The following is a 16,131-nucleotide window of genomic DNA, read 5'->3' as shown; positions in this document are numbered from 1 at the left end:
CTTGAACTGATCCCCTCTCGTCCTCGATTCTCTAAATCTTGGAAAAAGACTGAGATCATTCACCCTATCCATAAACCCTCACGATCGTATACAGCTCTATAAGGTCCCCCCCCCCCCCCCCCCAAGCCTCCGATGCTCCAGCGAAAACAGCCCCAGCTTGTTCAGCCTTTCCCTGTTTTTCAAATCCTCCAACCCTGGCACCATCCTTGTAAATCTTTTCTGAACCCTTTCAAGTTTCACAACATCCTTCCAATAGGAGGGAAACCAGACTTGCACACAATATTCCAAAAGTGGTCGAACCAATGTTCTCTACAGCTACAACATGACCTCCCAACTCCTTTACTCAATGTTCTGACCAATAAAGGAAAGCATACCAAACGCTGCCTTCGCTAACCTATCTGCCTGCAATCCCCTTTTAAGGAACTGTGAATCTGCACACCAAGGTTTCTTTGTTGAACAACATTCCCCAGGACCTTACCATTAACTGTATAAGTCCTGCTGTGATTTTCCTTTCCAAAATGCACACCTTACATTTATGTAAATTAAACTCCACCTGCCACTTCTCAGCCCATTTGGTCCATCTGATCATCCCTGATGTTGGATTTGCTATTGCTTCACCCCACCTCACCTTTAAATCTGGTGTTCATGTTTTGATAGCTGAGTGGGTAGTCTAGTGAGAAAAGTCTGTGCAAAGAAGGGGCAAGTGTGCTTTTTTGCTTTGTTCCCTAAAATTTCTCCTCATCTTCCCATTCCTTCCTGACATTACTAACCTGTTACTAAGTTATGGTTTTAGATGTCGGATGCTTTCCTGTAATTCTCAAAGGTTGCTGCTTTTTGCTCACAAATCATGCATAACCATTCTTTAGCAGGGACCAATATATGGTGATCAGATGCTTTTTTGCAGCATCAAATGCATTATACAAACACATTCGGTTATTGGAAGCAATGGTTTTGAAGTTATTGAAGAGGCAGTTAGGGTGCTTTAATTGTGGTGATCTGGAATTGATGGCAGATGTCATAGGTCATCTTTATTTGTCTTTATAATTGAAAAGAAAAGGTATGTCACCTGATCAACCATCTTCCTTTTTCAGTATGCTTTCACATGCTTTTCCTTCCCTCTTCATCTTCACTTGGTTTAGAATCAAACCTCATCTGGCCATCAACTTTTAGATAATTGTTTTTTGCTTCAGTTTCTCCTTTTCTGGTCATCAGATCTTTTAAGAAGCTATTTCTATCACTTCACTGTTGGAGATTTTATTTTTATAATATTGACAGCTTCCAGCTCAGTACTCCACTTGATTTGTCAGAACTGTGATAAATCCCTTTTTAAATTATATTTTGAATATTGGAGAAATAGGTTTATAATTGTTGAGAGGGGGGCCAGGTTTGGATTGTACATGGCACTTGTACCTTTGTCTTAACTTTGGAAATAGTTTGAGACTTAAATTTTTTGCTACAAACTGTAATAAGTTGAACATTACATATCTGCAATAAGATTACAATATGTTAACCAATTTTTAAATTTGTCCCTTTTCTATTGCAGAGGAAGAATGGAAGCCACAACTGATTGTGGTACCCATCCCTGTGCCAGTCTTCATACCAGTGCCTTTGCATATGTATTGTCAAAACACACCAGTGCCTTTTTCTATGCCAATCCCGGTAAGTTTCATAGCTTTTGTAACTTGTCGTACAACGAGTCTGTGATATATATTATCAAAAGTGAATAATGCAAAGATTGCATTTTTAAGCTTGTAAAGTAGAACCATGCAAATTATGAAAAACAATTCAACTTCTATTGGTTCAACTTGTTCTAATGACTAATTTTTAATTTTACCTTTTTTTTTTGTCAATGGGTAAATATTTTTCAGTTGCTCAATTTATAAGTATTGGAAAGGAAGTGGAGACACTGCAGTGGATGGAATGCTGATGTTTATTTCACTTCCAGATTTCTCCTCTCTCTTAATTTCTTTCAAGTGTTGACTGTTCTCTCAAAGCCTCGTCAAGTTTCATTTTTCACCGGATAGACTCAACAGTAATGTATTGAGATAATCAGAATATAGGCAAAGGGTTACTGCTGTTAAAACCCATCCAGGGATTTTGGTGGAAAGTAAACATCCTTTTGAGGATTGGACCTGGCTTCTTTATGTTACTGCTTACGGTGGAATTACCTGCTGATCGAATCAGATCCGTGGTTCTGTTAGTTAGACTCCCATAGTTTCAACTGGTAGGTGATGTCAGCTTTTGTTAAATTCAGTCACAGATCATCATATTTTGAACGGTTTTAAAAATAAATTAAAACTGCTGTGACAACACCCATTCATAGACAAGTTCTGAGTGTTGAGAAAACATAATGTGAGAGTTTGAGACAGGGAATAAGAGGTTATTTTATGTAGTTTTGATAGAGGGAAGCAAAACTGGTTGTCAGTTAAGTATTTAGCTTCTGACAGGATTTTTAAGGGTTGGGGTGCAATGGGGTCTGTCTTGATTTTTGAAGAGACTGATGTTTCAGGAAATGAAGCTTGGTGGAGGCTTGGGGAAGCGTGATCTAGAGCCATCACGCTTAACATACAGAAGAATGAGATTTATGGATAAATCTAGGTGTTGGAAGCAGATTATTAGGAGAAATCAGGCAAAGCTGCAGTTTGTTGAAAACAGAAAATTATAGTTATTTTTAGTAAACCTGTTCAAATGCGTTATGACACACCTCTGAAACAAGTGGGGCCACTGCATCACAAGAAACTCTTTAAAAGGAGAATCATAAGCTTGGTGGATGTAGTAATGTGATTGAGTTTGTAGATGTGGAGGCTTGTTTGGAGGGTGTTGATGGGATTTACAGGAAGGAACAAAGGTCAAATTAAAATTTTACAAGCTTTGCATATATGTATAATGTGGGAAAATGTGAGGCTGTTCACATTGGTACAGAAAATAAAATGCAGACGAGTACTTAAATAGAAAATGACTACAGAATTCTTAGTCAGGGATCTAGAAGTTCTAGTGCATAAATGATAAAAGGCTAATAAGCAGGTACAACGTGCAAATAAGAAGCCATATAGGATTCTAGCTGCAGTGATTGTAGCGAGGTCAGTAAGGTGGCCCTCATAGAATGAGTTCCCTGATTTGGGCTGTTAACCTGGTCCAGTCAGGGAGCCAAGTCTGACTGACATAAACAGGAGTGTCGGAAGTTCTGTTCACTCCAAGCTGGCTGAGTGGAAAGACCAGTACTAAATACTATGATGTGTAAACAAAAGGTGACTTGGTGACAGGATACCAGCCTCTGTGGAGTTATTTCAGTGGATGACATGGGATTAATGATGTAACTGTACAAAAGCACCTACTAGCTGATGCTCAACTAGACTACAAATGGCACTGCAATTAGCTTTGTCACTCGAAAATGTGGCGAGTGGAGCAAATGAATTACAGAATATGCCGATTGAAGAGGATACCCTCACCAGGCCGACTGAGCTTATGGGACACCAGTTGAGTGAAGACAATTGCATAGCCTCACTCAAGACATATCCTGAACAGAGGGATTCTCGGTCAGCCCACAGCAAAACCCCAAAACAAAGTCAAGCTTCGACCAAATGGATAACATTTTCTTAAGGATCCAGGCCAGCAAGACATTATACTTGCTGTCGGTATGTGGACCGGCAAAAGAGTCCCACTCGGCGTGAATTGAGTAAGAGAGCACTTCGGCCAGTATCCAGAAAAGTGCATGCCCTGGCAAGCCCACCCACATCTGGCTTGGAACAGTTAAATAGTTAAGCAATATCCAAATCATAACCAATCAAAAAAGTGTCTGGTTAAGTGGTCACCGTTTCTAATGGAGATTGATACTGGTGCAGCTGTATCACTGATGATGAAACTGGTCTTTCACAAAATTTGCTCTGATTCCAATCTTTACATTTGCTTTAGATTTCCATTACACTGAGAACCTATACTGGGGAACCTTTTAAGAGTACAGTTTCGATTCTGATCGCGTATGAGAAACTCCTGGTTCAGTTACCACAGATTGTAGTAAAAGGCTCAGGCCTTCACCTGATGGGACAGAATTGGTTGAGAAAGATGCACCTTGGCTCAGCATTTTTTGATTCGAGAAATGGCTGCAAGAGTGAAGTCCTAATTAAGTACCCGTAAGCTTTTCAGGAAGATCCAGGCATTATCGAAGGAGCTAAAACCACCTTTCATGTTGACCAGGAAGCAGTGCCATGATTCAGCAAGACCTGTCCATTGCCATTTGCCTTACAGGCAAATATAGTGGCAGAAATCAGGAGGCTGGAAAGTAAAGGAATCTTCAAACGAGTACAGTTTGTGGGATATGCAGCACCAGTTGTACTGATTGTGAAGCCTGATGGGTCAATTTGCCTTTGTAGGGACCGCTTCTTGAACCTGGATAAATCCCTTGCATATAGAGGATTAAATGTAAACTGGCAAGGGGCTGTCCTTCACGAAGCTAGATATGAGCATAGGTCTTTCCTTGAATTGGTGAATAAGTTCGGAACGTTCATATCAACCTGGCCTCCATTCTGGTACCCTTACACATTCTATTGAGAAAGGGTCAGCCTTAGAAATGGTGTAGCCTTTAGGGAAGTGTAGAAGGAGCTGTCATCTATAGTTTATTATGATCTCAAGCGAGATCTGGTGCTGACATGTGATGCATCCCCCTATAGTACCGGGGTACTGTTGGCTCACAGATGGCCCAATGGAGAGGAACATTTAAAGGCTTATGCTTCCCAGACTTTAGCTGATGCAGAGCGCAAAATGTCCAGATAGGGAAGGAAGGTTTGGTGGGCATTTTTGGGTGGGAGAAAGTTCCACCAGTACCTTTTTACTGATGTAAATTTGTATTGTAACGTTCCTCAAACCCATGCTAGGGCTTCTCAAAAAGGATAAAACCACAGCTTCAGGTAAAATTCTGCAGTGGGAGCTTGTAGCATGTGCACACAATTACAAGTTGGCACACTGTCTAGGAGGCCAGTAGTAAATGTGGATGCCTTGAGCTGCCTCCATCTGGCAGATAGATCACTGGTGCTGTCGCCACTGGAAGAGTCTGTTCTAGTTTTAAACTTTCTGCACACTCTTCTAGTCACTGCTGTTTTTGTTTCACTGTGGATGTGAAACAAAAACAGCGTTGCTGATGGGAGAAACAAAAGGGCTATCCCAACCAAAATTGAAACTTTCTCGACCTCACTAGACCAGATCACAGAGGACAGCATTTTATTATGGGGGGGGGAGGAGTGGTGGTCCCCAGCAAAGGTTGTCGCCAGATTATGGCTAAACTCTGCCAGGGCCATTTAGGGGTGTCCAGAATGAAGCTGTTGGTGAGAAATTATGTCTGGTGGCTAGGATTGGATGCAAACATAGCCACATTGATGGGTCAGTGCCCAGAGTGTCACAAATTACCACCAGCAGCACCCTCACATGCTTGCGCGGATGGCTGGGTAAACCCCAAACTTGGTTGCACGTCGACTATGCTGGACCTTTCATGAGCACAACGTTCTTCATCATTGTGGACGCCCACTCAAACCATATGTCGATGTACATACAGTTCATTCATCAAACAAGGGACAAGGATAGCAAAACTCCAGGCAAGGTTTGAAATACACCGGCTCCTGGAAGCATTGTTCACAGACAATGAGACTTTGTTTTCCAGCAGGGAGTTTAAGTATTTCCTGAAGTCATTTGGCATATGAGGACAGCTGTATACCATCCATCATCCAATGATCTGGCAGAAAGAGCAGTCCAAACTTTGAAGGCAGGCTTAAAGAAACACTTCACTCGATGCTAAAATGTCCCAGTTTCTATTTGATTATCAAATCACCCCTAATGCTGCGCCATCTGCCACATGGTCGCTTCGATGCTTGATGCCTTTACCTCCTACAGAAGAGGATTCATTTCTTCCAAGACGTTACAGTGACAAGAGGCAAGCCATGGTGCATTACACGCTTCCCATTGCGGAATCTGAGTTGAAGAAACTGGATCTGATGCGAAAAGGCCCCAGGAGTGGCTACAAGAAAATGAACAGATCTACATACCCAGATTTAGAGGCAGAGGTAAGGTATGGAGTGATTCTAACAAGGTCAGCCAGGTGGACCTCAGAATATGAGTTCCCTGATTGGGGCTGGTAAACCCGGTCCCGTCAGGGAGCCTTGACTGACTCAGATAGCAGGAATGTCAGCAGTTCTGTTCATGAGAGGAGCTGGACCAGTGTCAAGTACAATGCACATTAAATAAAGGGTGACTTGGTGAAGGGATACTGGCCTCTGGAGTTATTTCACCAACATTTAATATGAGAGTAATCAGTTGTACAGGGCATTGGTGAGACCACAACCTAACTACTTGGTACTGTTTTGGTCTCCTTATTTTAACAAAGCTTAAGATTCATTGATGATGTTTCAGAAAAGTTTTACGTGATTGATATCTGGAGGAAATGAGTTGTCTTCTTAAAATTGGGGTCTTCCTTTGAGCGATGACAGGAATTCTTTTCTCTGAGGGTTGTACAACTTCGGAACTCTGTCTCTGAATGGGGTTATTGAATACTTTTGAGGTGGAGGGAGGTAGATTCAACCGGGGAATCCGAGGTTCCAGGGATAGGTAGGCATGTGTAATTTGGAGTGTAAACAAATCAGCCATGATCTTACTGAATGGTGGAATGGACCTCAACAGTTGACTGACCTACTTCTGCTTCTCGTTGATATTTTCATATGTACAGAGTTTTTTGTTCATTAAACTTGAAATGTTTTACATTTTGTAACAAACTATCATGTGATTTTCAAAATAGGTCCCTATTCCGATGTTCCTTCCTACTACTTTAGACAGTGCTGATAAGATAGTGGAGGCAATAGAGGAACTGAAGGTCAAAATTCCTTCAAACCCATTTGAAGCTGATATACTCGCCATGGCTGAGATGATAGCAGAGGCTGAGGAAATGGAGAAAGCTTCATCAGATCTTTGTGGCAAGTTTAATTCAATTCTGTTCATTTCTCTTTCAAAATTATTCTTGCATCTGTTCTGATGAAAAATGGATCCTAAATACACTAATTGTTGGAATTTTTTTCTCTATTGCTATAAAATATACCTCTTTACCTGATTTTTCCTTAGTTTCAAAGTGAACCTCTGAACTAATGAGTGAGTAGATGAATTAGGTTCTGATTTCAACTTCACAACACCGAGAGGAAACCGTACAAGTAATGTTAGGGGCTGAGGACAAATGTGCAGTCAGTGTTGATATTGAGAAATCTGAAAGATTGAGGTGGGTCAGGGAACTTTCAGGCTTGCTGTGTGAGAAAAGTTTTGCTTTGTTGCATTGTAACTGCCTTTTTCTTCTATCGCTCTGGGGTGGAATAAGTTAAACTCATTTTGAACTATATTTATTTCTTTGAGAAAAAGAAGTGTTGGGATAAATAAAATTGCGAAACATACATTAAAAAAATTTGAAATTCATTCAAAGTGAACAGTTCAAAGACTCAGAGGGCTGGAGAAATGTGATGACAATTTCCAAAAACTGCCAACAAGTTCGAGATTAAGACCCATCTTAGTTGGACACTACTGATTTCTATATTGTAAAATGGATACAGGACACCACTTGAAAAAGTGCAAAGAGGGTTTATAAAAGTGATACCACAATTGAGGTTATAATTGTCATCAAGAAAAAATAGAAAGAGAAGGCTGAGAGGGCAACTTAATAAAAGTTTTTAAAATACCAATGTTTGAGATTTAGAAATCTTCTGTTCGCTGACCCTCAAAATGTTCTACAGTTCCTTTAGCAAGATGAATATGGACTATGTTTGTAGTTCAAGAAGTGATTAGAAAAGCAAATAATACTCAGTTTTGTTTTCATATTTTTGTCAATATTTTATTGTTACCTTCTAATGAACAAAAGAAATTTGTGCTTCTCTTTGAATCAAACCATAAGATCTTTAAATTCAAACTTTATAATTTCATGCAAAGTAGTTTTTTCAGCAATGCAGTAAGTACCTCCTTGCAGCACTTCCTTGGTTTAAATCAATATTGTGTACTGTCCAAAAGTATAGCTAGTTTTATTCTAGAATGTCCCAGGAGGGAAGCATAGAACTGGAACCAGGTTTTTTTTACACTTCATAAGATATTTTAGATTATTTTAAAGAGCCTCTTCAGACATCTTATGATATACTGCTGGAGCAGGTGGGATTTAGGCTCACTGTGCCACAGGACCCTTGATTTGAACCAAGGTTGCTGCATCTATTATCCAGCATACTAGCCACTATATGATCATGACGAGCCACTCAGGACCCTATAATCTATTTTTTAACTTAGTGACACATTGCAAATCCTCCAAACCCCATATCATCCATTTCAGCCGTACATATTTATAGGACCCGAAGTGAAATCCTAATAATTGCCTCTTTGTAGATGTCTGCAAGCAATTTAATACAATTCATTTCAAATTATTACTGGTAATTTTATTCCAGATCTTCTGATCTGACTTGGATATGTTAACAATTGAGCCAATCTGACAGCTAATGTGATTTTCCCTTTAAAGTAATATGCCATTGTCAGTGTGGATAAGTATTTGGATTTGTTTTCAATTTTTTCACCTGATATTTTAAATGTAGTTATCTTTTTAATATGCTATTTGCTATAATTATTTCTTCCTTGTTTGTTCAGATCTTGCTAGCAATCCAAGTGCCGATGGCCTCCTGGAAGACTGTGACTTATTTGGACCTGCCAGGGATGACGTCTTGGCCATGGCAGTTAAGATGGCTAATGTCTTAGATGAACCAGGGCAGGATTTGGAAGCTGACTTCCCCAAAAGTAAGTCAAAGTTATTCCTGCTATAATAGTAATGACAAAGTAACTTTTTAAAAAATTGATAATATTGCAATTGTAACTTCCCAATGCAAATTTGAAAATGTTGCTTATTTGATGAATAAGCACAAGAAGAGTTCAGGAACTTTTTGGCAGCTTGTTCCCATTTCATGGACTTTTATGAACCATAAGATCACACTTTATTGGGATTCACGGACATGCAAGTCAAAAAGCTGTTGTGAAGTGTGGTGTTTTCTTGCTGTTGTGTAGATATGTGAGAAGAAAAGTCGATCAGTAATCTAAGCAGCTGCCTTCTACATAAGATAACTACTCAGACTACAGAAATGGTTCTGTTGCCTTTACGAGTGCCAAAGTAGCTAAACAAGACAGGTTTAAACAGTGGATATAAAAATTCAACAGTCAACTGACACTTGGCTACTTTGTAAGCGCGTGGCAATTAATTCATTGAGAAATTTGTTTACCTTACAGGTGATCTGATTAAATGGCCTTTACTATATTGAGTTCATTCTTAATAATTGAAAGAATAGTATTGCTATCAGGAAACAAAAAAAAGATAATTTTCATGTTTTCTCAATTTTATTATAGAACATTTTTGGGGCATATTAGATTATTTTCACTTTCAGATGTGTTTTTATAATTACCTTTATTTACTTTATATTTCAGCCCCATTGGAACTTAACTCTGGTGTTGACTTCCTATTTGATTGTGGGATCGTGACAACAGATGAAGAACAGCCAGAATCTGAAATCCCACGAGCAGTCAGAAGGGTATGTTTGTGTGTCTTTTTGGGTTTGTGTGTCTTTTTGGGTTTGTGTGTCTTTTTGGGTTTGTGTGTCTTTTTGCTACAGCCATGTGACTTTCAAAAATCAGCTGAGTCAAATTGTAGTTCCGTCCATTTAAAAACTAATTCTAAATTGTTGAGCTGTAACAAGAACATCTGCCATTGTTGAAAAGCCCCACAGCCACTGGAATTTGTTTGATAAATGTCAATATAGAACTAAAATATACAAACTGAGAATACTTTGTAATTATAAATGCATCAATCAGGGAGGAAGAAAATATGAGAATGCCACTGCTGTTGACATGTTGATCCCAACTAGAAACTAGATGTGAGTAAACATGCTATGAGGTCAAAATTAAATTTGACCTGGACTTTGTTCACTTAACAAATAGATCAGTGCCACTCACTGTTTTCATTCATATATCAAGTGTTACCACTTGGCCAAGATACTGAAGGGGAACTGAAAGTTGTGAAATTGTTTTTGTTTTTTTCTTGAAGCTGTTTTAAGTTGGTCTCTTTTTCATTTTTAATTTCAAATATAAAAGGAAGTTTAGATTTTGAGAATGGAATGTAGTAAAATATGACAATTCCAAAGTTTTAGGGGGAATGTTACAAGACTTCTCACTTCATCATAAAGGACTGCATTTTGGTGTTGATTTTTGCTTTTTGTCTTGCAGGGTCAGAAGCGGCTAATGCTTTCAGAAAGTTGTTCACGTGATTCTCTTGCTAGCCAACAGTGTTGTACAGGATTAAATTACTCGTATGGCGTAAATGCTTGGAAGTCCTGGCTCCAGGCTAAGTATGCCAGTGGCGATACCAGTAAAAGTGAAGAGCTCAGGTTTGGACGTAAGTTTTTGTTATGTTTCCTTTTGATGAGTGTAGTAAATACCTTTTCTTCCCCTTCTCTGCTTGTAGTCTGCTTAAGGCAAGAAAACCACTGACCAAAACCCTATAACCACACCTCTGCTTCTGTATTGCATGAAAACAGTCCCAGACTAACTATCAGTTTTTTAAAAAATAAAATCCACCTATTCTAAAGTAAATATCAGCCAGAGTGCAAAATGGCCTCTATTATAGTGCTAGTTGGGATTGAATTAGAAGAATGGAATGGCACAAGAAAGCTTGTGATGAATGAAATAATGTTGCAGATACAGTGATGAACAATTTCCCAGTGTTTCTGTGCTTGCTTTTGCAGTTAATCTGGGAGTGATTGCTGATGTTTGATATAGAAAATTAGACCAGTATCTGTTGCTTTGACAATTTTTTCTTTAAATAAACAGAGAAAATAAAGTTATGCGCTATTGGGTGCAAAAACGTCCACTATTAAACACTTAAGTTTTACATTTAAAAATAATGAACCAATCGTAACTGTACAGAATGTTTAGGTTTGTTTGGTGTTCATTTGCATCCAGCAGGGTATGTTTACTTAAAATTGCAGTGCTTGTGTTATCCCTCATAGCCTAAGAAACTGGGATGTGCATAACATTTGAAACATCCAACAGAATTTACTATAGTTCATATAATGTTATATTCTTGGACGCATCCATGTCTAGGTTAGCATTCAGCTGTTTAGTTAGAAAAAGTAGTATACTTCCTCAGCACATACTTCAAGTGGTCCAAGTTAAGGTGTAGCCTGAGACTTCTTCCCCCTCAGGTCACATGCTGTATTATAGTGATGTTATCATGAGTTTGTGTCTTAATTGTATACTGTATGCTAACAAATCCAATACATTGAACAGCTTATTCATATTTTCTATCACGGTTCATAAATTAGCAATGGACATTTAAAGTAGTAGTAGGCTCCCATTAAGATGTCACCCATGGTTCTTGCTTTAAGAACATAACAAATATGTATGAAATAAGCCATCTATTTAAGTATGTTTGAAGAATAGAAGTTTAGTGGTATGTAATCCCCTTTTTTTCAGTTTCAGGTAGTTGTTTGGGTAGTGAAAAATGCTTCTGCAACGTGAACTGACTAGTACATTATGCACCTGAAAGGGAAAACACATTGTTCCATTCACACACTACCTTGAGCTTCTTAGTTGAGAAACTGAGAGGATCCAGGAGACGCGCCTTTTATTGCAGAGTGGCCAGACTCTGCCCTTGTAGCTACCATTTTCATATGGCTGTTTGTATTTTTAAAAAACTGATAGATATTTCATTATCGACAATCAATTGTTTTAGTCACTCCTTTAAGTCGCCTAATCCTCTAATGTTGAAGTGAGCTCGAGGTGAGTTTTGGTTTGAATTGTGATCCGTTTTAATTGACAGGTGAACAACCCACAGCAGAGAGATTTGAGAGTTACTCAATTCAACTGGTAAACAATGAAATTTTGCTGAGATATTTCATAACTGGCAGTTGGTGCTTTTGAAAAGAGCCATTGCGTACATGCTAATCGAAGAAGCTTGATTCCAGTTTCCTTTGACAATTCTTGAAATTCTAACGTACATTTTTAGCTGGGAATAGATGGTGATTTGACAGCAGCTTGAGTTTTGAAAATCCATGCATTTTCTATGAAAATTATATCCTTATTATTTTGATGCAATTGCCAGTAAGAATTCAAAAACTTCCTTCATATTTAGAAATGGAGGATTATCATCTTAACAACTTTATTAAAAATATATGCTTTTGTTCTTCCCTATTAGCTAAACCGATGAGGATCAAAGAGGATATTTTATCCTGCACTGCTGCAGAACTAAACTACGGGCTGGCTCAATTTGTTAAAGAAGTGCAGAGGCCCAATGGGGAGCGATACGAGCCGGATAGTGTTTACTACTTGTGTCTCGGAATTCAACAGGTTTGTTTATAAATTCACATTTCTTTGAGCTGTTGGTATGTGTATTCAGAAATGGCAGAATGCCAGCTTTTTCTTACGCACAACTTTTTAAAGGCAGTTACTGGCCTAACTCCTATCATTTTGTGGTTGGAAGAAGCAAAGGAATTTAGATTCACTTTTGTGCTGTGAAGAAATTAAGGGAACTTATAAATGCATGTTCCTGAAGGCATCAGGACAAGTTAGTAAGATGGTCAAGGAGGCATATTTATTGACCTCAGCCTAGATATGAATGGAAAATTATGTTCCCATTGTGGAAAGCCCAACTAGAATTTAGAATCCCTACTGTTCACAGAGGCCATTCGGCCCATTGAGTCCACACCGACCCTCCTGAAGAATGTCCTACCCAGACCCTTGCCCTAGCCCCACAGCCCTACATTTTACCATGGCTAATCCACCTAGCCTACACATCCCGACACATCATGGGACAATTTAACATAGTCAATCCACCTCACCTGCGCATGTTGTCTATGGGAGGAAACCAGAACACCCGTGCTGCCTAACCTCAGTGGTTTGGACTGCTGTCATGCATCACCAGGGATCTGGGTTCAATTCCACTCTTGGGTGACTGTCAGTGTGAAAATGTGTGGCTGTGTGGGTTACTGCTGTGTCTTCCCATTTCCTCCCACAGCCTAGCCTAGAATAGAAAATGTTTCTTTGTGAGTAAAGATTGGACATGCTGGGCTTAATTTCTTTGGTAGAGAGAAGACAGAAAAAGGCTTAAATAATGTTTATGTAATTATGAGAAGTTGAGGTAGCATGGACTTATTTCTGTTCATATTTATGGACAAATAACCAGGCTGCGCAGAATTAAAAGAATTGACAAAGGGTTTCACAAGGACTTGAGTCAGTCTACTTGGCAGTGCAACTAATGCTGGGAAGTGACATTAAACTGAATACGTTTTAGTCAGTTGAGACATGTTAGGCTACATGGTCACTTCCAGTGCTATGAAACTGATTTTTTTGTTAATTAATCTGTATAAATAATTGCTCTTAATTGGTCAGAAGAACTGTGAATTGAGTGCAATGTTTTCTCAGTTTTTCCAGTGAACTTACTCAAGATTATTTCAGGCAAAGAGGATATTCAGTGTAACTGCATCTACAATAATAAAGACCCTGTCGTCTTTGCATTACAACATTTAGCCTTAACTCAAGAGAATGTGGTTGTGGCTGATAACACTGGAGGTACAGCGAGTTGGCTACTGCAAGTCAATACACCTTATATCCCACCTCAGGAGCTTAAAGCCCATGCTCTACATAGAGTTCACCAGCTTCAAATCTCCCCATCCACAACCTCATCTCATGTCTAGCCCTCCTCCTCCTCCCCAACTCTTTGACCTGACCTAACTTGTCCATCTTCCTTCTCACCTATCTGCTCCAACCTTCCCACTGACCAATCACTATAACCCCCTATCTGAATCCACCTTCACCATCCCAACTACCTTCCCCACCCCGCAGTCCTGATGTAGAGTCCTGACCCGAAATGTTGACTTTCCTGCTCCTCTGGTGCTGTCTTGGATGCTGTGCTGTTCCAGCTGTACATTGTATCAACACTGACTTCCAGCATCCATCTCCTAACTATTACAGGTGATTGTTGTTAGACGTTTAAAGTCCAGTTTAAAAAAAAATGATGTATGGCAGAAATGAATTGAGTGAGTAACAATGTTTTTGCTAATTGAGGGTAGGGATGGGATCATGACAGTAATTCAGAGTGCTTTGTCGGTAAGTGAAATGGCCATCAGTCCTTTAATAATCCTTTCTCCATCAAAAAATATGTAACGCAATATTCTTTATTTCCTTGATGCTTAAAAATTAAAATAACACAGATTTTCGCGAAGTGTATGACTATGCTGTGCACACTTTTAAGGGAAGAATGGTTAACTCCGTGGTAATAATGGAGGGGTGTTTGTATGCAGATTGAAATGTCCTGATTCAAGTCTTAGTACCAGTCAAGGTTCATTTTCTAAAATAAAATCAGTTATTTACTTCATTGATTTTCAGTGTTTTCATAAAGGAAATGTGGGAAGTGTTTTTCCCTGTTTTAATACTAATTCGAAACCTTTTTTAGATCGACTTTTTTGCTTTTCTCATTCTGCATTTTGGTCTTTCTCCACTGGAGGGAGCAAGTGCCCATTTGCTGGTGCAAGCTTAATCAAATGTAATTTAAATTGAACAGTCATGAGTTTATAACTTGGGCACTTGAGCCAAAAAGGAGATTAATAAAGTTTTTATCCCACAATAGAAGGGTGACTGTGTTACAAATATGAGCCTTGATGCATTGCTTATTTTTTTTAGAATATGTGTTTTTCACATAACTTGCTCCCTTTTCAGTGGAACGTAAATAGATATTACTGCAACACTTCCTTTAGCTTTTGCAGAGGCATCTATTAACTTGTACTCCTGTAGATTAGATTAGATTAGATTCCCTACAGTTTGGGAACAGGCCCTTCGGCTCAACAAGTCCACACCGACCCTCCAAAGAGTAACCCACCCAGACCCAATCCCCCTCCCTATTTATACCCCTCACTAATATATACACGCCGAACACTATGGGCAATTTGGCAAGGCCAATTCACCTGACCTGCACATCTTTGGACTGTGGGAGGAAACCGGAGCACCCGGAGGAAACCCATGCAGACACGGGGAGAATGTGCAAACTCCGCACAGCAGTTGACTGAGGTGGGAATCGAACGCAGGCTCCTGGCGCTGTGAGGCAGCAGTGCTAACCACTGAGCAGTAATTTTGTAGTTTGAAAATTTGGACCAGTGACATTTTAGTAGATGGCTGAATGATCACAAGTGTCTTAAGATTAAGATTGACAGATGTGTGGACCATGAGAACACTTGAGTTAGTGGAAGTGCTTGTCTTATCCAAGCTTAGATTTCAAGTATTCCTCTGCCCCAGTATCACAACTGGACAGAACTATGATCACATAAATGAATACATCTCGAAGTGCAGAGTCTTTGAGTATGCTCACATAATCTTTCAGTGCTGGGTATATATGAAAACTGCATTTGAAAAAAATCCTTTTAATCTTTGCAATTGGTTCTTAATACCTCTCCAAAAAATAGTAGGTTGAATACCACTTTCTCAGGACAAGTGAACACAAAATGGTAGAAAACTGACATATGTATGCTGTGGTGTAAAGGTTTGCTAACCAGCTAATTGTCAGCTGTGGATTGGTGCATTTATGGTATTATTTATTCTTTTTGTGGGGTTGCTGGCTAGAATTTATTGTCTGTCCCTAGTGACCAGGTGGTGGTGAGCTAAGTTCTTCAACTGCTGCAGCCCACCTGCTGTGGGTTGACCCAAAAAGCCATTAGGAATGGCAATATATTCCCAAGTCAAGATGGTAAATGGCTTGGAGAGGAACTTAAACCATATATCTGCTGCCCTTGTCCTACGAGATGGAAGTGGTCATAAGTTTGGAAGATGCTGTCTGAGGATCTTTAGTGAATTTCTGCAGTGCATCTTGTGCATTCTGCTGCTACTGAGCATCGGTGGTGGATGGAGTGGATGCTTGTGGACATAATGCCAATCAAGCAATTTGTCCTGGATGCTGTCAAGCTTCTTGAGTGTTGTTGGGACTGCACTCATCCAGGCAAGTGGGGAGTATTCCAGCACACTCCTGGCTTGTGCCTGTAAATGGGAACAGGTTTTGGGGAGTCAGGAGGTGATTTACTCGCTGCAGTATTCCTAGCCTTTGGCCTG

At 39.5% G+C, this 16,131-nt stretch overlaps 1 protein-coding gene across 3 annotated transcripts in view; it reads left to right on the top strand.

The window, feature by feature from the left end:
- The window catches only part of LOC122557335 (zinc finger MYM-type protein 3-like), a 113,656-nt gene that overhangs the window by 73,954 nt on the left and 23,571 nt on the right, over nt 1-16,131 (top strand). For all 3 annotated transcript variants that reach the window (XM_043704936.1, XM_043704937.1, XM_043704935.1), the window contains 6 exons: nt 1,544-1,659; nt 6,779-6,953; nt 8,644-8,790; nt 9,469-9,572; nt 10,264-10,432; nt 12,233-12,384. In XM_043704936.1, coding sequence (XP_043560871.1) covers nt 1,544-1,659; nt 6,779-6,953; nt 8,644-8,790; nt 9,469-9,572; nt 10,264-10,432; nt 12,233-12,384 — 863 coding nt within the window. The remainder of the gene's footprint in view (nt 1-1,543; nt 1,660-6,778; nt 6,954-8,643; nt 8,791-9,468; nt 9,573-10,263; nt 10,433-12,232; nt 12,385-16,131) is intronic.

Source organism: Chiloscyllium plagiosum, chromosome 15 (genome assembly GCF_004010195.1).
Source record: "Chiloscyllium plagiosum isolate BGI_BamShark_2017 chromosome 15, ASM401019v2, whole genome shotgun sequence".
NCBI classification, from domain to species: Eukaryota; Metazoa; Chordata; class Chondrichthyes; order Orectolobiformes; family Hemiscylliidae; genus Chiloscyllium; species Chiloscyllium plagiosum.
The sequence above is the reverse complement of the archived record's forward strand: the minus strand, read 5'-3'. Positions and strand labels throughout refer to the sequence as shown.